The following is a 26,706-nucleotide window of genomic DNA, read 5'->3' as shown; positions in this document are numbered from 1 at the left end:
AGCACTCCAACAGTAGCACGTCAGGTCATCCAGCGCGGTTAAGTTGGTTTTGTTTTCAATATTCCTGACACATTCAGTGATAAACTGCAATAACTTTGTAGGAAACACACTTTATATCTTTTTAGGGTAAGAGGTTTTTTGAGTTATTGCCGTTTATGACTGAATGTGTCAGAAATATCGAAAACAAAACCAACTTTACCACACTAGGGCATCCTGAATTCGAATCCCGGCTAGAGGACATTTTCCACCCCGACAACTCTCTCTCCCACTTTGTTTCCTGTCTCATTTCTGTCCTATCTAATAAAGGCAAAATGACCAATAATAGATATATATATATATAAAAAAAAGTGGATAAACTGATCTGAAATTGCTGAGTGTGTTGTGAAGGACAGATCTATCAGTCCTCGAAATCAGGATCAGCAATGCAACGATTGGCTGCCGGCACAGCAGCGTACTGACATCATCCGATTAATATTTAATTACTAATATGAGCAAAATTACATAAAATTTGTAGTACTACATGCAAACTCTAGCTTTGATCTCATTTTTGTTCTTTACATACAATACCTAGGTATTTGAGTTCAGATTTAACTCTTTTCAATTCTTTCAAACAAAGATATCCACTTCATTAGTTCTTAGCACAGGTTTTTGGAATAATATATTTAGTGACTTCTTTAGTAAAAAATATTTTTTTTAAATTCTAATAAAGCTTTACATCAATCAAAATCATTCATAATTGCTACCCAATAAATACCAAACTGGCTAATAGCCTATTTAACTTCTATATTTGCTCTGGTATAACAAAAACTATAAACATAACCCAATACTGAAAAAAAAAGTTCAGAAACACTATAATAATTAACATAAAGATTAACATCAGCCAGAGTTCTGATCAGGTCTAGAAAATATGATCATATAACCCCAATTTTATCCTCCTTACACTGGCTGCCTGTTAAATTTCGTATTGAATTTAAAATATTACTTCTCACCTATAAAGCTCTAAATAATCTAGCTCCTGTTTATCTAACCAACCTTCTGTCTCGCTACGAACCAACTCGCTCCTTAAGATCTCAAAATTCAAGGCTTCTGGTAGTACCTAGAATAGCAAAATCAAGTAAAGGAGGTCGAGCCTTCTCTTTCATGGCTCCTACACTCTGGAATAGCCTTCCTGGTAATGTCCGAGGCTCAGACACACTCTCCCAGTTCAAAACTAGATTAAAGACCTATCTGTTTAGTAAAGCATACACTCAGTGCATCACCTAGCAGGTTCCACACTGGCTTCTACATCTTGCTTATATACACTATGAACAGCAGCTACGCTAATTATTCTCTTTATTCTCTATTTTCACCTGGGGATACTCATCCCGAGGTCCTCAGATTAGGCGGAGTCACTGATTGGATCCAAGACCAGCGACGTGATGATCCCAAGGATTCCATATCCGGGACCAGGCCATATCCTGAGCTGCTGCTGCGCTGATGGTCGTGGGGAGTGGAGAACATGAGTCTGATTCCAGCGACGCTCCAGGGACAGACGAGTCTTCATTGAGGCCATCTTCCAGCATAAACCACGGCGAATGAAGTTCTGCACAAGACTTTTGGCCAGCGGAGAAATTAAAATGGTCGTGCCCAACTGAGTCTGGTTCTCTCAAGGTTTTTTTTCTTCACTCCCACCAGGTGAAGTTTTTTTTCCCTCTCCGCTGTCGCCACTGCCTCGCATGGTTCAGGATTGGTAGAGCTACGCATCGATGAATTTGCTCTTCAGTGTTTGAACTCTCAGTAATGATTAAATCACACTGAACAGAGCTAAACTGAACTGAACTGAACTTAAACACTAAAACCTGAACCACACTGTTCCAATTACTATGACCATTTATGTGAAGCTGCTTTGACACAATCTACATTGTAAAAGCGCTATACAAATAAAGCTGAATTGAATTGAATTGAATAAATTATCATAGTATATTTTCATGAGCTCACTCCGCGATCTCCGCCACTGGGGACGTTTACAGAGGGCAAAACATTAGCGAACCAGCCTTCAAAAATATGCCACTTCAAAAATGATACATCTAGTAATGAAAGGTTTTATGAGTGAATTACTCATTCATTTATTGTGAATGTAACTGAAAAGATAAATATTTGTTGTACAAATTATACTGTTACATTTTTATATATAGCATAATCAGTAATAGTAGCGATGATCACGTTTCATTGTATTGCATATTTTTCTTTTTTATAATTATTTAAGCTGGCTATTTATTCGTTTTTTTTTTTTTTTTTTTTGTTTTTTAATCAAAATTATGGCTTAGGTTTGTGAAAAACCAAAAGTTTCTTGCAGGACTATTTTTGTAATAAACAGAAAGCAAATTATATTTGTCTTCTCCCCTTTTTGGCTGATCCAAAAAAATTATTATTTGATTATTATTATAATCAAAAACCATTATGTGATATGAACCATGAGAATTGTGATGCATTAAACCCCTATTTTTGATAGAAAAATTCACTGGTCAGTACAATTTCCCAGCATTATGGTGATTCCATCATTGACATGGGAATAAGTTTGAGATGTATTCTATTTTTAAAGGAATTTAAATGGCCAGCAACATACATGTGGTATTTGAAAGTGTTCTAAAGTATCCTTTACACTATTAAATCATCACCACAAGCCTGAGCTGTTGATATATACAGTAGCAGGAAAAATCCATGTTTCCATGTTGTTTATGCAAAATACTACCAGTCATATAAATCCTATACAGCACAAATTTAGGGTCATCAGCAAAAGACCTCTTTCCAGACATCCATTTTCGAATGCTGGTGAGATAGTAAACTCTGAAAATAAATATTTAAAACAAGGTTTTTTTAAAAGGTAGACTTTTATACTTTTTAGGTGTGCACTTTGATAACATGAATTTTTATGGTACCAAGGCACTAATTTACCCCTTTAAGTACAAATGATTAGAACTTTCAGCTTACAGTTTTTCTCAGTCGCTTTGGTGCATTTCTCACTACACTATTTACATTTGCACAACAGTTAATGCATTTCTCAAAACAATTAGTCATTTGTGCACATCCTAGTAGCAGTTTCTCATTCTTTTCAACAAATTGTGAATGCTTTTGGACAAGCATCAATTGCTTTCATTCCACTCTCTGCTATTTATAACATTATCATTTGCTTCTGTCATGTCCGTCAAAATGAACTAAATTTGTAAATGCTGAATAGTCATTCCATATAAAACTAATAGTCCTCATTTCATTACTTGAGTCATTACATACAAAAATGGTGAACTAGTTGTCAAAATCTGTCAAACAAATTTTATAAAACAAATTTAAATCTTTATTTTCCTGAAAATGTCATTAAAATTTAACAATTTGATGAATGATTTACAGACCTGTGTATGTTGTAGGCTCAGTTCCAATATGTACTGCAATATTGTTCACAGTTGTGAACAGCTCTACCTAAAGGGAGTTTATGTTTGTTGTAAATAAGGGTGTGTTTATTCTTTTGCACAATGCTGTGAGTAAATTAGGATTGCAAAGAGCAAATGCAGTAAAATTGTGAAACATACATATTCAGTGTCTTGTACTTAGATACCTCACTCAGTGCAGTGATGTCTAACTTTACTGTAGTGTTCAAATGGCTGTGCTAATAGTATATATAGTGCTGTCTTAAGCATTTTCATGACGTGTCACCAAAATCTAACTTTTTTTGCATTGAAAAAATGTACAGAGTAAACTGTCATAATGAAGACATGACATTTGACTAATGAAAAGCCATTTGACTATCTTGTTCATAAACAATGGTGTCAGGACTTTTCATTTTGACAGCTAGGTTTCGCAGTTTGCACTAATTGTTTTGAAAAATGCATTAACTGTTGTGCAAATGTAAGTGTAGTGAGAAATGCACCAAAGCGACTGAGAAAAACTGTAATATGCTGCATTTTTTTTTCAAAAGATGTATTTTTTTTATTATTTTAAATTAAATACAACAATAATGCATCCATAAAGAACTTTTCAGTGAAAAACAAAAGACAGGTCAATGTTTACTTTCTGATTGGTTAAATATGTGATTATATGCAGATCATACACAAATTAAAATAAAAAAAACAATAAATAAAATATTTAGTGAAGTTGCAAGTACATTTACAAATTAAACAGCTAGAAACCAAATTGCATTGGAGAAAAACTAATCAAATGCACCTAATGAAAAATACCATAATCAGCTTAAAACAAGATACTGAATGATTCTTAATAATATCAAAAAGAAAGAAAGTACTCCAAGTGGAAACAAAAATTAACCCACACTTCTGTTTAAGAAAAAGGTCACCCAAAAATAAAAATTCTTTCAACTGCCTCTCATGTACTTTACCTCAATTTGTTCCAAACCTGTTTCTTTTTTTGAAAACTGGTAGCCATTGACTTCCATAGTATATAATTAACTTTAAAAGTCAATGTTTACTGGTTTCCAGTGTGCCTTAAAATTTATGTTCCTTAATTATTAAATTGTTGTCTCACAGCAAGAATGTTGCTGGTTCGCCAGCTGGGCCAGCAGGCATTTCTGTTTTCATGTTATCCCTGGGTTCGTGTAATTATCTTCTGGACACTCCGGTTACCCCACACAGCCCAAAGACATGCGGTAGAGGTAAATGGAATAAACTAAAATGGTCGTAGTTTACAATGTGTTAGAATGCGTGTGTATGGGTCTTTCCCTGTAAATCATATGCTGGAATAATTGGTAGTTTATTTTGCTGTGGTGACCTCTGAAGAAGAGACTAAGCCAAAAAAAAAAAAAAAAGAATGAATGTTTGAACTATCCCTTTAAATATGTCAATAGATTTTCTGAAAGCTGTTTATTTATTTTATTTTTTGTAAAGTTTTTCTTCCTTAAGTGTTGCATTCAAAAGTTTGGTTTGTGTTTCTTGACTTCCACCATCAGATGATGAAGGTTTATGAGCTCAGAGCGCACTGCCAGACTGCGGAATGTTGGCTGGGAGAGGACCTTATGGAAACCATGATAGTACTGGATGAGCTGGGTCAGCGCTCCCTAGTGAACACAACCATAATGATTTCAAATTTGTTACAGCACATTGTAAATAGATAAAGAAAACCATTAGGACAAAAATTGTCCCAAAACTTTAAGTTGCCATTATGTTGTACCTGAATTATGCTGGTTCCGTTTTTAAAGTTGGTGAAGGAGCGCATAACATCCTGACTCAGGGCCTCCACAGACTGCTTCCATGTGCCGGAGAATCCCCGCACCAACTGAGTAATACGAGCTGACAAATAGACACAGGAAGATAAAGCGTATAACACACACACACACACACACACACACACACACACACACACACACACACACACACACACACACACACACACACACACACACACACACACACACACACACACACACACACACATATATATATATTACAGAAATAGTACTACGAGAAACTTTTGGTTTTAACAAATAGAACAAATAGAAGCTGCAATTTTATTAAGAAAAATATAAATAAATAAATAATCCATTGAATAAAAATAAATCATAAAATATGCAATACTGTGAGAAATGATCTTTGCTACAGTTGCTAATAATGCTAAATGTAAAAATCTAATATTATAATTTAAACAACACATTGTATTTATTTTTTTGTCTCATTTTCAATGTATGATCGAGTAATTCACTCATAAAACGTCAAGTTTCATTACTATGTGTATAATTTCTGAAGAATTATTTAGTGGCAAATTTTGATGGCTGAATCTACCTGCTGGTGAAATAATGCAATTGGTGCTACAACTTTTATTTTTGAACGTCAAGTTAAAAGCACTGTCATTTAAACAGTGTTTAATTTAATAATTTAATCCTTACCGTAAACACCAGTGTTTATATGTAAACTAGAAACTATTATCCCAGTATTTACTGTTCAACACTATCATTTATAATTTATGTTGGGTGTTATATTAAATTGTTAAATTGTGTTATATCTCAATAATCACATTAATCACATTTTGAGGTGACATGGGTGTCACACATCTGTGAAGGTTTCACAGCTAGAAGTACAGTGTCCTTTGGTGATTTGTATCACTATTCACTCGCCATACACATTAGCCAAATGAACCAAACTCTGATGTCAAATAAACCCAGATGAGCACCAACCACAAGAGCTAGTGTGAAAGTACACTAAAAGATGAACATAGAGCTGGGCAATATGGCAAAAAAAATTATCACGATTATTTTTTTTGTATCAGTCGATGTCGATATTTATCACGATAAACGTAAAATCTTTATATCTATCCATTTTACAAGATTTTCAGTATGCCAAATGCTCTGTGCAGCTGATTTAACACATTAAGTTAAATGTTTTAGCTGTCTGACAATATAAATAATACAATAATAAACAAAAGAACAATCTTAATTCAGCATTTACAGTTCAAGTTTTCAACAACCAAAGACATTACCTACAAGTTATTGGATATTATTGTTTAACATCAGAAAAAAATAAAAATAAAACCGGTTTGGAACAACCCGGTTTGGAAGTAAAGGTGAGTTAATGGTCACAGAATTTTCAGTTTTCACATTTTAGTACAGTCAGGATACCCGAGTAAACAACAACAATTAAATAAATACCTCCAATATAGACCAATCAGAAAAAACTATTATCTTTAGTGCAGCCATCTTAACTAAGTAAACTAAAGTTAAATAAATAACTGCAGTGTAGACTAGTGAAAGATAAACAGGCTTGTCCTGTCTAAGGACATTTGGAATATTTAAATAAGTTTTAAGTTCTTCTTCAAGAACAGCACAATGTCCACATTCTCAGATGAGAGGCTTGATCTCTGTGCATACATACAGACATAGTGATGCTCATTTTTGATTAAGTTTTCATTTAGATAGATAGGTTTCTGTTTAAATTAATGAAAAATATACATATACTGTGTTTGCACAGTGTTTTTACATGACATATTCAGCAGTAAAATGCATTGCAGTTTTGTCTGAAACTAATGTTACGGTTGTAGCCGTAAAGGTTGTATTTTTGCCTCCCGTTAGTAATGCGTAAATAGCGGTTATATCTGCGGGCGCTACAGATAAACCGCAGGTCGGGTAATAAAAAATACATTATAATTAGCTAATTGCAGGTCGGTTGCAGGTGTATAGTGGGACATGGCAGTGGAGCAGCGAAAAAGCAGAGAGTGGGCTTTGCAGAATGGGAAGATATGAGACGCCCAATAATAATGGAGGAAGTGCAAGATAGCCTACTGTTCAAAGTTTCAGTTAGAGGAGTCAGAGAAAAATCTGCCATCGTCTTGGGAGAAACAAGGTCGCTTATTCCACGACTGCAGCATCTTGCGAGGAGAATCATTCCTACAACACACGGTGCAGTCTGAGACACAGGTGGAGATGGCGCGGCCGCGCGGGGAAATGAAAAGCGGAGAGTGCGTTTTTTCGTTGTTTTTGCTTAACTTTCGTTTGGGTAAAACTATTTTGCATTACTTTTGCCCACTCTGAGAAATTTTGTGAGTTTTGTTCATATTTATTTAGATTGCTTTGTATGTTATTTTTTTGGCTCGGCTCTTTCTCGACAATATTGAGCTATATGCTATCTCCTCAAGTTCACACTTTTCTCAGAGTAAGGTGGATAGGGAAGATGTCGACCGACTTACATTTTGCAAACACGTAGAAAATGTATTGTTAAAGACATCAGGTAAGAGGTGAATGTCATCTTTATATTTATTTTATGAGGAAGAATGCGGCGTACTACGCTGAAGGACTTTTTTTCTTTTCATCAGTTTTTAGCGAGGTAAGAGGGGTTATTCATAAATTAGAATTGTTTTGTTAAATTTTTCTTTTGTTTGGCTTCACTATCATCCCCTTGGAGTTTAACAAATTTTTGTTTGATACTTAGGGCCCTAACATACACCCGGAGCAATGTGGCGCAAGGCGCAGCGCAATACTCTTTTGCTACTTTTAGCTCGGCGCAAGGGTCATTTTGAGGTGTTGCTCCACGATGTTTAAATAGCAAATGCATTTGCGCTCAAATGTGTGCCCATAGGCGTTCTGGTCTAAAAAAGCAGGCGTGTTTTGGCGCGTTGCTATTTTGAGAAACTGTAAATAGTCTGATCTTTAGACCAGAACAAAGTCGGTCTATTGTCTGGCGCAAAGTGCGCCTGGCTTACACACTACAAACAAGATGCAGAGCAATACGCAAATATCTTTACATATGAAAAATATATAACATCTTAAGGATATATATATATATATATATATATATATATATATATATATATATATATATATACTGTATATATATATATATATATATATATATATATATATATATATATATATATATATATATATATATAATAAGGATATATACAGGATATAAATAAAAGCGTCTGCATGTAAATGTAAATGATTTAAATATTACAAAACATATTAATTTCTAGCTTACATGAAGATTTAAAAACCACTGCCTTACTTTCTTCATCTCGGGAGGCTTTTTCAGTTCATTCAATTTGCTTTTGTATAATGTTATTATTATTAGCAGTATTATTTATTATATCCATATTTATATTTGTTTTATTAAAAACAAGCTTAGATTTGTCCACCTGTCAAATTTTAGACTATATGGGGCATGGCAGGTGTATTTGGAAAAAACTCAATTTTGACCACACTTGGTTATTATTGTTCATTTATTAGTTTGCTAGAAATTAGAACTGAATTTAGAAATAGTTTTTAAACAAATCTTTGCGCTTAACAAACGAAATTAATTATTTATAGGCTAATTGATGTCTGTGCATAAAGGTTTCCCTATCCATGAGAGCAAAAGCAAAATTGAACTTACTTTGTCAAAATGTGCTTATGGCGCGACGCAGCTGGCTCTTAATGGTAATGGGAGATAAGGCTCTAATTGGTTTATTCTCAAAAAACACCTATAACTCATTAAGAAAATAAACTCAACCCTTTTAGACCATGCGCCATGGTACAAAGCGGATTTTCCCGTCCTTAAATTAGCACAAATGCGTTCTGACACGCCCTGGAAGCGTTTGCGCCCTGCATTTTGCGCTCTGCGCATGGCCTTAGTTTGAATTTGCTACTTTATTATGTTATTTTTATTAGTGTAACTGTTGTAGTGTGAATATCCTTAATGCAGCCAGAGCAAGCTTCAAGTGTTCATTGAGATGTGATTGAGATTGTGTTGTCTGTCATATCTTTCGTCTCTTTTCTGGGTTTTTTTCTCATAAAGGACGGCTTTCGAAAATGATGACATGAGACTCTGTTGGGTAGTTGCCCTGGTTTTCCAGCACTTGTTTAGGTCTGTAATTTCTTAGCATCTTTATAAGGGTGGTCTTGTTTTAAATGATGAAACAGGCTTGTGGTGTTGCCTGCGTGTGATGACACGAGTTGTCTTGGGCAGTTTGCAGTGCACGTTGCTGTTTTGTGTCGATAGCAATAAGCTAAGTAGCTCAAGACTGAGGTCTAGTGACATTTCTTGTCAATAATATTTGTGACTCTGACCTTTTTTACCCTTTTTTCTTACTCCTTTAAGTACAACTAACAATGTATGGCTGTAAACTTGTACGGCGTGCAGCATCCGGAAGGGCAGGCTGCAAAATGCTTGCGCAATGTTACGCATAGTGCGTAAATATTATCGAGCAATTATCAAACTGTCAATATCGTCATATCGAAAAATTTTATATTGTGATAATTATCGATATCGAATTATCGCCCAGCCCTAGATGAACAGAAGCCTTAATGGTTTGGAATGACATGAAATTGAAATCTTAATGAAAACAGCTCTGACCTTCATCATTTTTGAGTTTGTCAAGCTGCCCTTTCTCCATTAGTGCCTCACTCTCCTTCACAAACGCAATCATACCTCCAAATGGAGGAGAAAGAATCTCCTCTATAAATTCCTATAACACACCAATACACAATTGTTATGCACATTACACATTTCAGTTCCACAAGACAGGTCCAATATGAGCTGATACTCAGTACCCCATGATGTACCTGTGTTCTCGCCAGCAAAAGCTGCTGAAAGCTCTCAACCTCTTTACTGTCATCAGCTGCTCTCTCCTTCATAAACACATACATAAACATAGTATTATAACCTACAGAACTACAGAACGTTTAATAAATGGTGTGGCGTGATTTGTAAGAAACATTACCATAAGCACGCTGAGCATCATGTCATAGTTGTTTATCAGGAAAATTAGCTGGTCTCGTCTAGAGGGAAACTCAGCCGCCATTTTCAGCACAAAGTTCTCCACCTCAATCTGAAAATTAGATCCATATTAAACAGTTTTCAACATGCGCTACTTTACCTTTTAAGGGCAGAGCATTGCTTTTTTGCTCACCTGCAACTGCCCAAGAAGTGTGTTGGTCCTCTCATTAGGAAATGTTTGATTTATGCTAACAATAGCAGAGGAGAATTCAGCATACCGACGTGTGATCTAAAAAGATAAAACAAAATTACATGCAATTTATACACCATGACACATGCATTCATTTCTTTATGAACAGAACACATTGTGTAAATCACTTTGAAATCGATCCCTTCCACTGATCAAAGCTGCATTCATTTTATCAGTCATAAGAGTAGAAACAATAATATTTTCAAAATGAATTAGTTAATATAACAGTTTTAAACTATTTTTATTAATTTAATTGTTATGTTTTCTTGTTATGCAAAGCAGCCATTCCAGCCATATTCCAGTCTCTGGTGTGATGTGATTCTTACCTACATGAAATAAAATAAAAATAAATTTTTTTCTGGTAAATACTATGGCCTTTTTGAACCATGCTACAGTAAAGTGTATTATGTTATATTTAAAGGTAATTTCAACTCTATGTAAATGACTATAGTTTAACTATAGGGATAAAGGCTTTAGTATACTTTAGTTTTTACCTCAGTAAACTGTGGTATGTGTTGACTGTATGTGCATCAAGCAAGACCGGAAATAATCTATTAATAATCTAATGTGAAAACCTCTTTCTATTGGTAAATGCACCCTGCTATTGCCTGTCCTTTGAGACCATTCAGGTCAGGTGCTTAATAACATGTGAATGACAACAAGTTATATCTCCACTTCTGTAAGAGAAATAATAATCTTAACATGGCTAACCACTCCGTCAAATCTACCTGCATGTGTGCTTTTATCAAATCTACTATAAAAAAAAATATTTGATTAATTTCTGGATGACAGATATTCTATATAAGCAGTGTTGCTTCAGTGTCTCTCTGCCTATCATACTATTTAGACTGCTCCATGCTTTACGAGCATCACCAGTGACAAAGTGTTTCTCCATTCTCTATATTGTGCTCTGGATTTTTAAAATAATCAATATGAGTTCATTTTTTTCCTCTTCAGTAAGCGTCATATTACCTTGTGCAAAAGCAGCCCTTTTCTTACTTATACATTTGTAATTTCATGCAAGACCCAAACCTAGTTATTAGGGTATATTTTAACAGTTTTAGTTGTACAACATTATTCTCACAGAAAAATAACATAAGATGTTATTGTTTCTGTTATCTCATTCACATTTGCACAATTATCAAAAAAGATGTCCCAATCTGTATCATCATAACGCCTTTCAGTCTCTCTTTACAGTCCTCAGACCAAATCGCAATATCTCTATTACAGTAGGCTTCTCTTGTTTAACTTTAGTTTTGTAACAGGGCAGCAAATAATTAACATTATGGTCTCACTTAAACAGTGGATTAGTGGATTGCATTAATTATGATTTATAATTTTAGATGTTTTATTAGGATTCTTTGACAAACAGAACATTTGTAATTTCATTACAAAATTTCAATTTAATGTATATTTGCTGAAAAGTGATAAAACTGTTTTCAGCGTTAAATAATAGAAAGTTTTTCTTGAGGGGGCCAATCAGCTTATTTGAATTACTTAAAGATTATGTACCCGGCTGGAGTAATAGCTGATAAAAATTCAGATTTTTTACAGAACTTCATAATATATTTGCAAGAAAAATGTAAATATTTTGGAAGAAACATTTTTATTACTGTTAATGTATTTTTGGGGAAAAAATGCAGCCTAGCCTGGTTAGAACAAAAACATAGTTGAGAATGGATCCACCAGGCAGGAGGTGAAGGGAAAGACAACAGGAAATGTGCGGATTAAGGACATGCTAGTGATTGGTATGACGAAGGAAGATACATAAGAAGGAGCAAAAATTAGATAATGATCTGATGTGACAACACACCTAATCAGAAAAAAAATCACAACAAAAATAAAGTTACCAAATTTAAAAAAATAATTAAATAGCAAAATAAATATGCATCAGAGAACGGGGGGGGGGGATGGGTTATAATTTGAGGTTACAACATAAATAAATAAATCTAGTAAAATTTAAAAGCAGTAATAATCACTGATAATTTGTTGATTTGTTGTTGTTACTGACCCTAAGCTACAATCAAAAACTATCACACACCATAATCATGGCTTAGCAACCGTAGCTAGGCGTGGGAGGGCCGTGTGTTTAGCATAACCGGTATCCTAAAAGTTTGAATGAGGTGGTAGATTTTTTATTCCCTTTTCAAAACTTAAAACCCAAGGGGAGAAATGCCAAGCATGGATCAAGATGTGTGGGAGGACGTAAAAGCAGCACAATCCAGTCATATTTCCATTTGTTTTAAGCTATGAATTTTGGATCACAACAGAACAAAACAGAGATATGATCGCAAACTCAGCACTTGCGATACTTCAATATACTTAACTCGCAGCAGTTTTTCAGTAATTTCATGTACCTGTCAGAGCTACAATTCCCTGATGATCTTTCTTTTGGAGATTTAGTCACTGGTGATGATGTTATAGTGTCTGCTTTTATGTTTGGTGTCGGATTAATATTTGCTTGTAAGGAAATCTGCCATTAATACTTTTACTTTGCATGTCAATTTAAACTGCAAATTAAAATAGAAACTGTATAAAAAAGCACACAAACATCCTGACAGTCAGTGTTGGGGGTAACACATTATAATTAACGCATTATAATTAAGTTATGTAACAATATTATTTTTCTAAGTAACAAGTAAAGTAACACATTACTTAAAAAAATTAAGTAATATTATTTGAGTTACTTTTTAGTTTAATTAATTTGCTTTTATAAAATATATAGCTGAAATAAAATTAAAGTTGAATCCCGCACTTAAAGGTGCAGTAGGTGATTGTCTTCCAAAAACATTTTTTGTTGTGCTGGTTGAAAGTCTCTTCACAGTCCAATAGTAATGATTAAAGTAATAAATCTAAATGTATTTATATATTTTTATATTCTGGGTAAATAAATAAAATGTTTATCCAATTGAATATTGTCGGGCAGACAATTCCCTGAAATAGCATGTAAGTGTGGCTTAGTAAAAAGTGTAATTCCTGCCAACCACTAACTACATTTCTAACTGGAGAATGACATGAACAAGTGTCTGCTGTCATGTTGCAGTGCGCTTGCTCGCGATTTCAGGAGGCGTGGCTTTGAAACACTGTCCCTCCTCTGCCACCCAAAGATAATAATGGGTTAGCATTTTGGCAAAACAACCTACTGCACCTTTAATTAGAGAATTTTCACCCTGCAGAAACAAACAGAAACCAAGATGGCAAAGCCTCACTTTTGTGCACTCGAAGTATTCTTATTGTTCTGAACTCAAGGAAGATGCATAAAAGGGGATTGTCTCAATGCTCATTTTGCTTCACTATTAAAATAAAAAGTACAAAAGTGTTTTGGGGAGTAACACAATACTGTAAAGCATTACTTTCAAAAGTAACTTTCCCCAACACTACTCACAGTTATAGGTACTGTACATTGTTATGGGTCAAAGAGGCTAACATTAGGCACAAATCCATACCTTTTTATAATTGGTTGCATATTATGTAGTGAATATAGCCCTGTATTTCATATTGCAGTCCTTTTTTTGTCTGGTGTTCTCAGATATCTCACCTGTTTGCCAAAAATGACTAATAATTTCACAACCAGAAACACCTTAATTTTAGGGGGCATCCAACTCACAAAATGTTGTGTAAAATGAATGTGAAATTTCAGCATGTGTTTGTGTGTGAGGCTTCATACGTAGTGTGGTCTGGTATCCAGTACACCCAGTTTTTGAGGGTCAGTGTTTCGAATACTCTGGATGTTCATCTCCAAAATCAGCTCAAATCTCGGCCACAACAATTCTAGCACAGCCTCTAAGTACCTGCACATCACACACACAAAAACAAAAGCAATTCAAAAACTTACACCAAACACAAACTGTCATAAAACTATTGGAACAGCAGGTATTGTTATAAAAAAATGTAATATGCAAAGCCTGTAATCTATAAGTAAACAATCCACCACACATTTTTCTGCACAAATTCAAAAACTCAAACAAAGTTAATATTTGAAAAGTAACAAGCCAGAAGCACATTCGAGAGCAAAACAATTCTTTTAAGTTTTTTTAGTAATTGTTGATGGTGTATTTTTGATCAAAAAAAAAAAAAACTACCAATAAGGGGTATAAGAATGTGTTTGTACTGACAGGGACTGACTTGTCAAGTGCAGGGATATTCCTCTTGGCTACGATGGCTCTGAAGCGCAGAATGATGTGAATGCAGAGAAATACTGCAATACTATCGTAACAGTCTGACAAGTATGTAGACAGATTCTTCTACAGGTAGAAAAAAAACTATTATTAATAAAATTAGAGAATGCTAAAAAAAAGAAAAAAAAAGAAAACAAATACTCAGTAATGTGACATTCCTTTAAATACACAGATTGTAGTAAGAGAATAAATGTACCAAAAAAATGCTGAGTGTTTTTCCCATAATGCTGTTGAACAAGTCCAGTGCTGAATTCCCTGCCACCATGAAAAAATCAGACAAGAACAGGAATTCTCGACAGCCATTATCCAGCAAAGCATAGTGCTGACTGCGGAAGAGAGTTTCATAGGGGTACTGACAGAGACAAAGAGAAATGAGTGAGACAAAATACTGTTATGAGCCACAAACAGACACATTTACTAAATGAACATTTATATAAACCCTATTTTGGCTTTAAAATGCTACTTTTAGGTACACGTATTGTAAAACAGCTTGGAAAGATGGGAACAGAATTACATTTGCTGTCAAGCCTATTGCATTGCAAATTAATTTGGGTATATGCTTTCAACTATCTTGATGCTGGCAACATTTATACTGTGGTGAATTCCACTAGGTCTTTAAAAAAAACTGTTGCATGTTTTTATCTTGTTTTATCTTCTACCAGGTTTCTATCTTTGACTAAGAAAGAATAGCATGAAATTAAAAGTATGAAATGCATCTTTTCCATGGCAGCAACTGGAAGATTTGTACAGCAATAGATCACTTACTCTGGAGTCTCCTCTTTGAGCAGCATGTGGGATTAGTATGGGCCCCTCCAGCTCTGCGGGGCTCAATATTGCCCCCCTTTGGCCGAGAGTAAAAATGGTGTTTCTACTTTTGAGAGAAGGCTTAGAGAAAAAACCTGCCGAGCAGTTAAAGAAATCAACCACGTTGTAATAGAATATAGAAAAAGACTTGAAATTTACTTGGCATGCTAATTCTATGTGATTGTGATAAGACATTGGTTAAAAGATACCAAAACAGTGGTGCAATAGGTTTGGTGTATGTATGTCACTATTGCCATTTATGTCTAAATAGGCAGCAATCAGTTAAGGATATCTTTTTTGGCTGTATCTTCCACTCCCATCAGATCATCTTTGTCTGCAACATCTTCATACTGACGAATAGAGAGAAAGAAGGAACAAACAGGACTAATTGAAAAAACAACAACAACAACAAAAACAACAACATCATTGAGCCTTGAGCATGCCTTTACTTTTATATTTGTATTAATTTTAAGATGTAGAGTATGTAAGTGCATCGATTTAAGAGTGTGGGATGGTAAGTGCCTGTAGAAGTGTCCCTTCAGCTAACGAGCTGAGGTTTAGAAATACTTTATTATACTTCAATTTACATTGTCAGATGTTTCAATTCAGCTCCCTTGTCAAACTTATTCCTATATTGTAAATTTATTTGAATTTATTTTACTATTAACAATGATACATCTTAAACTTCATTGCACCAGCTCTCTCTTGCAAGAAGCAAATAATATTAACTTATTACATCATTTGCCATGTCAATTCTCTATTCAAATACCTTGAGTTGACAGAGAATGTTTGTTAGAGGCCAAGCCATAGGGGTGAGTCTATATATGATGGGAAAAAAATAACTATCATATATAGATCATATCACCTCAAACCACATTTGTGCTGATGCTGATCTGCAGATGTCATATTTCATCCTCACTCTTTACCAGATATGGGTTCTATGGTAAAATGTTGTGGTAAAACAAATCTTGCACACATCTTTTCAGCATAGCTCAAACCATTGACATAAAAGCAAAAGCAATGTTTTCAACTGTGCAGGAACAGCTGATTGTGACAATTACAAACTCCAGGAAATAGCGAGCTCAGGTGTGTGAGTAATTTTTAGATGTATATGCACGTGTTTTATGTATGCATTAATAAGTGAAGTTATTTAAATTGTACAGCCACTTGATATTATAATCTTGCATATTACATTAGCTTCATCATACATGCACATTATAAGACTACACAATATCATATTTTATACACACAGTAGCCTCCTTGTGTTTAAATTCATGACACTTTCAAGGCAAATAGTTTTTAGCAGAGAATTGACTATTAATTATTAGAATTAATTATTTAATGCTAAATATGTTTCTATTCATTTTATGAAGATCTGAGTTGATACTTTGTAAGTGTCTTAGTTACTTGGTAAGTGTCTCCGTTACAATTCTGAATACATAATTTATGCATTCAGATATTGTCCTGGGATTTAAACCTGTACAAAATGACTTCCATGGACATTTTTTTCTTCAAATTTACAATTTTTTTAGATTTTGAAAACCTTTTGCTATCTTAAACCAATTTCACCTGGACTTTCAGCAGTCTGCCACTATATGACTTGAAGTAACTTAAGTAGATTTTGCTCATGGTATCCACATACTCGTCCCGGATCTCTTTTGCAACTGTTCTCTCATTGGCTAACAGGAACTGGTAGAAAAACCTATAAATGATCAGAAACAGACATATTTAGGGGGGTGTAACATATTGTATTGATAAAATATCTATAAATTAATTATTTAAGAATTTAATTTAATAGAGTTAATAATTGCTATTCACCAGGACAAATTTTACTAATAACCCCTGTTGCTTGTTCTGATGTAACCAAAGTCTTTGTTTGGTTTAGTTTAAAGGAGTGTGTTTTGTACCTGTACTTGAGTAATGTGTTCTGGGGGATCTGGTAGTTGGTCATTGGCTTTCTAAAAGAGTAAATTTTCTGTAGGATGAACTCCCGGATCTTTGTGACAGCCTGTGATCAAAATTAAAAATTAAAAAACTGCAACACAAACCTAAATTTTGTATTCTTGTATTCCTATTAAAGTGTTTCTCAATTGGTTTTTTGTGACTTAAAATGGGTCACAAATCCATTTTGAGTAGGTCATGGAGTGATTTGGTAATGCACTTTTTGATTTTTGAAGATGTGTGAAGCTGTTCATGCTTCTGTAAGAAAGGCCCAAGTGCTTGAAAAAAACATTCTCACAGTTCACTGTCTGCGGTTGCTGAAAAAATGTTGAAAAGCAGTGTCAAAGTTCTAATGTTATTTTTATTACTTGTTATGATATAAAATATCTCTCAACTCAGAAAAACTAATATTTCTGGGATGCCAGCTGTTATCCTGTACTAACCAATGCTGAGCATTTCCATACCTTTTATAGTTTAGGTTGGTTTTATAAATGTAATATGTTATGTGTTTTTCAATTTATTTATTAGTTTTGTTATATTTATTAACAATTGTAGTTTGGGCCAGCGAATCTTTCAGTTGATATGCATGTTAACTAAAATGGAGTATTTGTTTGCTAATCATTTTTTGTAAATTACATTTGCTAGAATATAAAAGAGAGATAGAGAGAGAGAGAGAGAGAGAGAGAGAGAGAGAGAGAGAGAGAGAGAGAGAGAGAAAATGTAGGTCACATCTTAATGAACATAGAAAAATATGGGTCACATGGCCAAACCAGTTGAGAAGCACAGATTTACTTTATGAGGATGATCAAAATACTTTATCAATGAAATTTGGATTTGCTCTCACTTTGATTTTGAGGCGATCTACAATGTCCTGTATATCTGAGCAAGCAAGGGTCTCTCTGAAGCTGAGCTCTTTAGCAAAGTTGATTTTGTTATTAAGCTCATGAAGTTGCTCTAAAAATTCCTGTTCCGTTACAGGACTGTCAAGAATCACACTGCAACACACACAGTTCTTCATTCAGTAATTTCAAAAGGTAAAGCATGTCCCAATAATTACATGCTAAATATGTTTTCTTACGAGATCATAGTGCTAGGGACGACTAGTTCATCCACCAGCTGGCTGAGCTGACTGCGGACAGCCTGGCGGTTCTTGAGTCTCATATTCATGCTGACTGACTGTTGCTGCAATGTCTGAATTTCACTGCTGATGGAAGACAGGTCACTCTGGAAACTGCTCAGCATGCCCTCCATACGCTAGACACAAAAAAGAATTAGCACTTTAGCAGTTCAATGTCAAGCAGCACCAATGCTAAACACGAACTGTAATGCAGGCAATGTCAAATTGTAGCTTCTCATATGCATGCCATTACAAAGATTCCTTGATTCTCTGTCCATATAATTTCACCAGTAACTTCACACACACACACTCACACACACGCACGCACGCACGCACGCACACACACACACACACACACGGTTGGGCAATGAAACTGAAACACCTGGTTATAGCATAATGCAAGGCCTCCTTTTGTAGCCAATACAGCAATAATTCCTCTCAGGAATTAGATACAATTTCTGCACAGTGGCCAGAGGGATTTAGAGACATTTGTCTCTAAATAAGTAATATTTCGATCAGGTGACTGTGCAGGCCATGGGTGAAATTCAACTTCACTTTCATGTCTATCAAACCACTCTGTCACCAGTCTTGCTGTGTATACTGGAGTATTATCATCCTCATACACGGGGCTGCCTTCAAAATACAATGTTTGAACCTTTCTCCAGAACGGTTCAGTAGTCTTTGGTAGTCTTTTCGCCCATCTAGCACAAGCAGTTAGCCTAGGTAATGCTATAAAGTTGTAGCCCAAACCATTACCAATCCACACTCATGCTTCATTCTAGGCATACAACAGTCTGGGTGGTACGGTTTTTGGGGGCTTGTCCACACCATAACTCTCAAGATTTACACTGCTGGCACCATTGAAATTTACGCTTAGGATTGGCACATGTGACCAAAGGTTTACTTATAACAGCCTGGCCATGTCTATTGACCCTGTGGAGCTCCTGACGAACAGTTTTGGTGGAAACAGGAGAGTTGAGGTGCACATTTATTTCTGCAATGAGTTGGGCAGCTGTGGTTTTATGTTTTTTGATACAATTTGCGTTAGCACCTTGGCATCCCTTTCAGACAGCTTCCTCGTTCACAGTTACTGCTGGGGGTTATCATTCTTGGTGGTATGCTGACATAACCCTGGATACTTTGGCTCTTGATACATCACAAACTGTTTTGGTGACAGATGCGGAGCAACTGTGGGGCATTGGATCCACACAGACCAAAGGGTGAGCACCCCTAACACAACTTCCAAAAGCAACCTAGTTTTTCCTGTGTGCTCTCCCATCCAGGTACTAACCAGGCTCAACCGTGCTATTAACTTAAGTAAAGAAGCAACCAAGTCATCAACCAAGGCTATTTTCATGGCAAGAACATTTCAATAATAAATATACAATTAAAAACAACAAACAAATGAATGCATAAATTAAATAGGATTTTGTTATGTGTAAATACATACATTTTTTTAATGTACTGATGTTACTTTGTTAAAAATATCCTTAAGAAAGTTCATTTCATAAAAAAGCCTTCTGTAATCATTAAAAGCAGGATAGTTTATTTCAAATACAACATCTGGTAAAATCACTTGATCAAATCTAGTCTCAAAATGTCTTAAATCTGTGATAAAACTGATTTTGTAGATGGTGAATGAACTTTGGTTAAAATACTATCAATTAAAAGATGATAATTTTTTTTTACAATTCCATAGCATAGAAGCATAATTTGGAGTCAGTAAACTGATAAGAGTTTTTTTGTTGGACATTTTCCATATATTCCAAAGCTAAAAGTAAAGTGCGGGCTTCAGCTGTGAATATTGAACATTCTTGTATGCAGACTGATCCAATAATGTTGTCCAATCACCATTGCTGCTGCTATGCCAATTTCCACCTTTGAATCGTCTGTAGATATTGTTGAGTGTTGAGAATATTGGCTTCTAATATACAGATGTTGTTGTCTATATACATTGGGATGAGTTGTTCCTCTCTTTAGATGCTTTCTTTAATTTCCAATGAGTCAGGGAAGTGTGTTTGAATTGAAATGGTCTGATGGTTTTTGGCTTACTCTAATACAACTGCACAAACTGTGGGTTAAAAACTGCAGAATAAGAGCAAGCCGTAATCCTTCATGGTGTACTGTATTAAGGATCTATTTATACGAGTTCCTGGCAGAATCATAAATTATACTCCCATAGTCCAAAAAGTACAGTAAAATCTGTTCCCCATTTAGTTTTTGCCAACACTTTGATTATATTCATACCTTTCAGGCACTTGTTTTTAACAACTTCAAATGAGGGATACAAGTAATTTTGTTGTCAAGAAGATCTAAAAACTTGATTTAACAGCAATATATCTTTAACAGCTTTGATCGGATCTCCGTAAAAAGTTCTAGATCACGATAAAGAGATCGCTGGATGCAAAAACATCTAAAAACAGTTTTTGTTCTAGAGAACTTAAAACCGTTTTCAACAGACCCCTGGATAATTTTGTGAATGCATATTTGTAGTTGCCTTCCAATTGTGCTCATATTCTTCCCTCTTCAACAACCACAAAGATCATACATATAAAGGTTGCAGAACATGTTTGATCCAATGACTTCTACAATGATATTTATCTTGATACTGAAAAGTGTAACAGAGTATGCTTTCTTGAGGAACTTTGAGTTCTTGTTTCTGTATATTTGATGGAGAGTTTACCACATGGACTCTGAGGTTTCTTTCTCTCGAGAGACGTTTGAGATGAAGATGGAAAGCCTTCTTTTGATGATAAATTTTACCTGGAGCAATAGCTGTATTATGTGGATTTTAAAAGGTTCATTAATTCTTCCATCTTAAAAGGTTGGTTATATACATTCTTGTTATCAAAACAAAAATTCAGTTCTTTACATTCCTGCTTTGCTCAAATTAGTTGAAATTCAGGAGAGCAGTTTTTTATTAATGAGTTCTTTTCAAAGGTTTCAGCTAGTGTATATGCTACATCCATTTGTTTTTTTCTGAAGTATCCCTTGTTTTATAATATGTTGAATAAAAGATCTATTTTCCATTCCCTTCATTTTGCAAATCATGTTCCAGCTCCTCTTCAGGGTAGTTTAGCATGTTAAACTTGATACTAATTGTTTCCAACTTTCCAAATTCTGCAGGCTTAGGCTCTTCAAATTTTGAAACAAATGAAATTTGTAGTTGATGGATGTTTATTAAAAACACGTTCAGCCTTTTTCCGTGCTTCAATGGGTTTACATTGCTCAGTAAAACATGGATTGGTCTTTCGTTGTGGTTTTGTTGACGTCTTTGAAATCATTTCATCTTCTATAGCAATCAACTGCGGAGTGAAGGATTCTATGGTTGTCTGATTTTGTTGGGTTGCTGAAAGAAACACATAGTTTGAAAAGTAAACCAGTGTACTTTCTTGAGTTGCCACCTTGAAGGTCTAAGTTGTACACCCATTTGTGAAAATGTGAGGACAATTGGAAAGTGGTCACTCCCACACAGGTCATCCCAGACCCTCCAAGAACAATAAAGGAAAAGATCAGCACTGCATATTGTCAAATCAATTGCAGTATAGGTTCTATGGCCTGGTTGAAGATATTTATGTTTCATCATTCAGTAGACATAAATGACCATTTTCTATAAAAACTTCCGTTCTTCTTTCTTTGACATCACATCGGTCTTCACCTGATAAAAGATTCTGGCTGTTAAAAATCAACCCATTAGCATATATGCAATTGGTAATTGTGAAAAAAAGTTAATGCAGTTCTTGAGGCATCACAGCATCATAAGGGAGAATATAGATAGAGCATAATGTAATAGCTCTATAAAGAGTTAGTTGAACTGCTATTGCTAGTAATGAGTATCCAGTGCAATTTGACTGAGAATTATATCACTTTCAGCAAGATAACTGATCCCCAGAAAGTCGTTGTAAATTTAGTCCACATATACTTCATATTTTAAAACCTTTAAAAGTCACGGCATCATTTGGAGAAAAGTGTGTCTCCGGATTACAATCATCAAGTAGGTTAAAAACAACAGTGCTGAAATTCTGCAAAGTTTGTCTTTGTTAGTTGGGGTAAGTGCCCAACAATTCCAATGTATTTAATGATTTTTTTATCCTCTAGTGGAAAAGACACTTAGGTAAGAAACGACTAGGCATAGTCATTTCAAACATCTTTTCAAGTGTCATTTTTTTAGGTTACTTTTATTCTGATTTGATTGTTAAGTTGCTGTGCTTTTTGTATTTGAGCTTATGGCTTGAGCTTTGTCTTTGGATAACCAAGGAGATGTCTGACAACTAGTTGTTTGTGTCTTTGGTGTGAAAAATGGCAGAATTGGGCTTACTAGAAGTAAAGGCAGGGAGTCCTTCAACTATTTTACAAGCTTAAAGATAGCTCTCCTTCCTTGTATGTTTAATTTTCTGTAAAAACCGCCTTGGAGATCATGCAGCTTCATCAAAGAATTGCCCCATCTGGCTTAAAGAGAAAGATTTAGAAGGTTTTGTGCAGTTCATTTCATGCTCATCCTCTCCACAATTTTGGCAAATAGTCTTATCCTGCAGATCCATAACCAATTTTCCGACACTTAAAACATCTCAGTGGATTTGGTATAAATATGTCCACAGTGACACTTGGATATCCAAATTAAATTTTCTTGGTGGTTGTGAAAAATTCAGAAAATTCAGAATGTATGTTCCTGTTTTAATCATCTGTCCATCCTGTTTGACAATCTTTCTTTTAACATTGATCACACCTAGTTTTTTCAATTCTAAAGCGATTTTAGTTTTGTCCTTTTCTTGCAGTTCTCTGGTGCAGATTACATTGTTAGTTTTGTTCAAAGAAGGATGAGGGTAAGCTTTCATAGTAATTCCAGCCAAAGTTGTTGCTTGTAATAAATTTCCTGAGTGTGCTTTCCTAGCACATTTCACCAAAATTTCAGAAATTTCAATAAAATAAATCTTTGATGGTTTTTATTTTCAGATGAGAAAATAAAATCAGTTCAGCCCCCAAATTTTGATCCAGTATACGTTTTGTTTTATCGTCATGTTTAGAAAAAAAATTGTTAATATTTTTCTGCTCCTCACCCACCTCGGAGTCCAATAAAGGGATGTACAGAGCCACACAAGTCCACTGTATGTGTATAAAGGATACAAAAATGGTATACTTGAGCATATAAACACAAGGTCTATACTTCTCAATTGAACTTATGCCAGCGCCTTCTGGAAGGAATGAAAATTGTATGGTTGATAGTAATCCCAAAATAGTTCCAGGGCAAGTTCTGACAAGCTGATTGGTATTGGCCTTTCCAACCTCTCGTCTAAATGAAGTAGGAGCCACAGTGATCCTCAAGCACCAGGATCTCTTCCACTCACAGCCAACAACTGGTCTCATTTGTTGTCTCATACGACCAGCAACGGGGTGCTAAGGACCTATTCTACCCCAGATCCCCACGGGGGACCAAGATCAGCCAAAGGGTGCATCTCTTATTTTATACTTTAATGAAATTCACCAATGTTTTATATTCAATTTTTCAACTGGTTAAATATATTTCCACAATTCAGAACTGCATGTCACAGTTCACCAAACCACAACAGCATATAGTACTATTGCTTTCTTAGTACACTCACCTCGAGTATGGAGTCACAAGCTGTGATCTGGTTGTGTAAAGAGGCAATATTCTGACTCTCTTTGATATCTGCATTATAACAATGGTTAAGGGTTCTCTAAAAGTTTCCATGACAACTTTTTAAATAAGCCTTAATTATTGAATAAAAAAAAAATGCATGCTTAATGTTTATCGATACATGACCATTTATCAAACAGATAAGAAAAACATTGTCACATTTATATAAGAGTGAAACATGACCTGAACATGAAGCCATTTAAGACAGCCATATGGATACAGTCTTTGATTGATGCTTGTTCGATTTGCTGCAGCTCAGTCTCCACCTGCCTAGAGTACTGCCTCAAATCCACACCCTGAGACACAGAAACACACAAGATAATATTTCATTCATAATGATAATAATGCAGATATGTAGAAAAACTTGCATCTCACCGTCTTCAGCGCCTCTTTCACCAGATCATCCTCCAGATTAGCTTGAATGTGAACTGAAAAAGGGCAAATTAGGATTTACAAGGAACTTACTATTAAAACGGTAAAAAAAGTACTATATTTAGTTTAGAAAAATACACACTTACTATCAACCTCATCCAGAATTAATTCATCTGTAGTGATGTCCAGATCACCAAAATTTAGTGGAGGAATCACATCAAAGTTTGACTTCTATCAACATCACAAAAACAATCATCACTAAACAGCTGATCATGCCAATTAAAACAGTAATAGAAAAAACTTTACCTGAATGACAAAGTATTTAAGTGTAGTTTAGTACTTTATCTAATATTTAATTTCAGTAAGCAGGTATTTAGGAAGACCAGTACTCTGAGATTTAAAAGAAAATAAAGGCAAATATGAGGCAAGCCAATTTGAGCATCGGGATCTTTCCTTTTATTTGCAATATCTCATATTTCTAAGTGGCCTTCGAAACATTCATTCATGTTTTATGCAGTGCATCAGTCAAATTCTTTAAGAGAAATTTCTTAAAACCTAATCAGACTGCCTTATTTCCTTGTGGACTCTAAATTCAATAAGGTGCAGTAAATATTCCTTAAAGGTTTGTTTCACATGCATTGATATTTGGACTAGAAACAAACAAAAAAACAGAATTTTTTTTTGGGTGTGAAACATCAGACTCAGCTAAATTTAGGGCTTTGATTGGGGCCAGAGATACTTAAACAAAGTATTAAGCAAATGCCTTAAGTAATTATTGTACTTGTGTACTTTATTTATTGCAAAAAAAATAAATAAATCATTCACATTGTCTTAAATGATGAATATAATCCATTTTACAATAAGGCTGTAACATAACATAATGAAAAAGTGAAGCAGGGAATAATTTCCAGATGCACTATAACCTTTTAGTTTTTCTATTTACAAATATTCACGGAATTGTAGTTCTCATAAAGCTTGCCAAGTACATAGTCTTTTTCTCCTGCTTTCAGATACTTCATTTTAAAAACTGTTGAGAACTTGAGGTTCAATCACATTCACACACACACACACACACACACACACACACACACACACACACACACATATATATATATATACATATATATATATATATTCCGTTACTATATATATATATATATATATATATATATATATATATATATATATATATATATATATATATATATATATATATATAGTATGTATATAATGTGTTACCAAATCCTGCAAGAAACACAGCTGCATAAGCAACATACATATCAGTATAAGAGCTTTGTTGGTAATATTAAACTGTTATATTTAACACTGAGTGCCATGGCACTGCAAAAATATTTGTACTGGTGATCAAAATCATATTTACATGATAGGTACATCGTAGCCTACAGGTAAATAAGAGTACAAAACAATAACAAAAAAAAATCATCAACAAATCAATTGTATGTTCATTTGCAAAAACGGGCAACTGCGTTTTTTAATTATTTTTTATAAATCATGATTTGCATTAAAAAGTTCGTTTGTAAAATATGTATGTTTTTACCATTGACGTCATCAAATGATAAATCATACTTTCATATTGTGTCATGATGACTTCTCAGAATCGGTGTTTTCTGAATTCGTACCTTAATATCATGTGTGAGTTTTTTTTCAATGCAGACATTGGTCACGTGATCTTATGGTGCCACACAAAAATTTGTGGGATATTCAGATTTTGAATAAAGCAATAACCTGCATAGCTCCATTGCAATCGCGATTACTAAACCAACCTTTGTACGAACTACATTAAAACTATATGATATTTAATAACAAACTACACATCTCTATTATATCCAGCTCTGGGGCTGTTAGCATTTACTGGTGTAACGTCAAAAATGTGGAATATGATCACAGCCAAAGCTGATGTTTCATGTAAAAAAAAAAGATGATTACCTCATCGTGTAACGTTATACAGGCCATCGCACCGGTCACAGAATCAGCGGATGTGTTTATATGAACAGCTCCACCGATCAGCGCCTCCGCCATGCCGTCTGTAGTACATAAAAACTACACGTCCGTTTAGGATTTTAGTCCCTGTTACCAAACTATTAAATCCGCGAAAATGCAGTGTTACGTTTGAAAATCTTAAGAAATGTTATTTAAAACAAAACAATATTAAATATCTTATAAGTAATATAATACGTTTTAAACCTCATAGGTTTTATATATTA

The 26,706-nt window shown here is 34.6% G+C and overlaps 1 protein-coding gene across 3 annotated transcripts; it reads right to left on the bottom strand.

The window, feature by feature from the left end:
* Positions 1-4,024: 4,024 nt before the first annotated feature.
* Positions 4,025-26,546, bottom strand: vps52 (VPS52 subunit of GARP complex). 3 transcript variants are annotated; one of them, XR_012394997.1, is made up of 20 exons: positions 26,429-26,546; positions 24,628-24,712; positions 24,485-24,537; positions 24,330-24,405; positions 24,054-24,121; positions 18,415-18,590; positions 18,181-18,331; positions 17,303-17,403; positions 16,965-17,097; positions 15,690-15,745; positions 15,357-15,492; positions 14,788-14,943; positions 14,529-14,657; positions 14,081-14,204; positions 10,357-10,452; positions 10,168-10,275; positions 10,010-10,075; positions 9,801-9,912; positions 5,152-5,270; positions 4,025-5,038 (listed from the first exon to the last, which is right to left on the bottom strand). XR_012394997.1 is itself a non-coding variant. In XM_068215267.1 (20 exons), exons 1-20 carry the CDS (start codon positions 26,519-26,521, stop codon positions 4,892-4,894), a joined length of 2,175 nt encoding a protein of 724 aa, XP_068071368.1. In that variant the 5' UTR covers positions 26,522-26,546; the 3' UTR covers positions 4,025-4,891. The 3 variants fall into 3 exon arrangements, 2 of the variants coding, with proteins under 2 accessions (XP_068071368.1, XP_068071369.1); XM_068215267.1 differs by having other exon boundaries at positions 14,539-14,657; XM_068215268.1 differs by lacking the exons at positions 18,181-18,331; positions 18,415-18,590 and having other exon boundaries at positions 14,539-14,657.
* Positions 26,547-26,706: the final 160 nt, after the last annotated feature.

The sequence above is a fragment of the Danio rerio genome, chromosome 19 (genome assembly GCF_049306965.1).
Source record: "Danio rerio strain Tuebingen ecotype United States chromosome 19, GRCz12tu, whole genome shotgun sequence".
Taxonomy (NCBI): Eukaryota; Metazoa; Chordata; class Actinopteri; order Cypriniformes; family Danionidae; genus Danio; species Danio rerio.
This window is presented reverse-complemented; position numbering and strand designations above follow the sequence as displayed.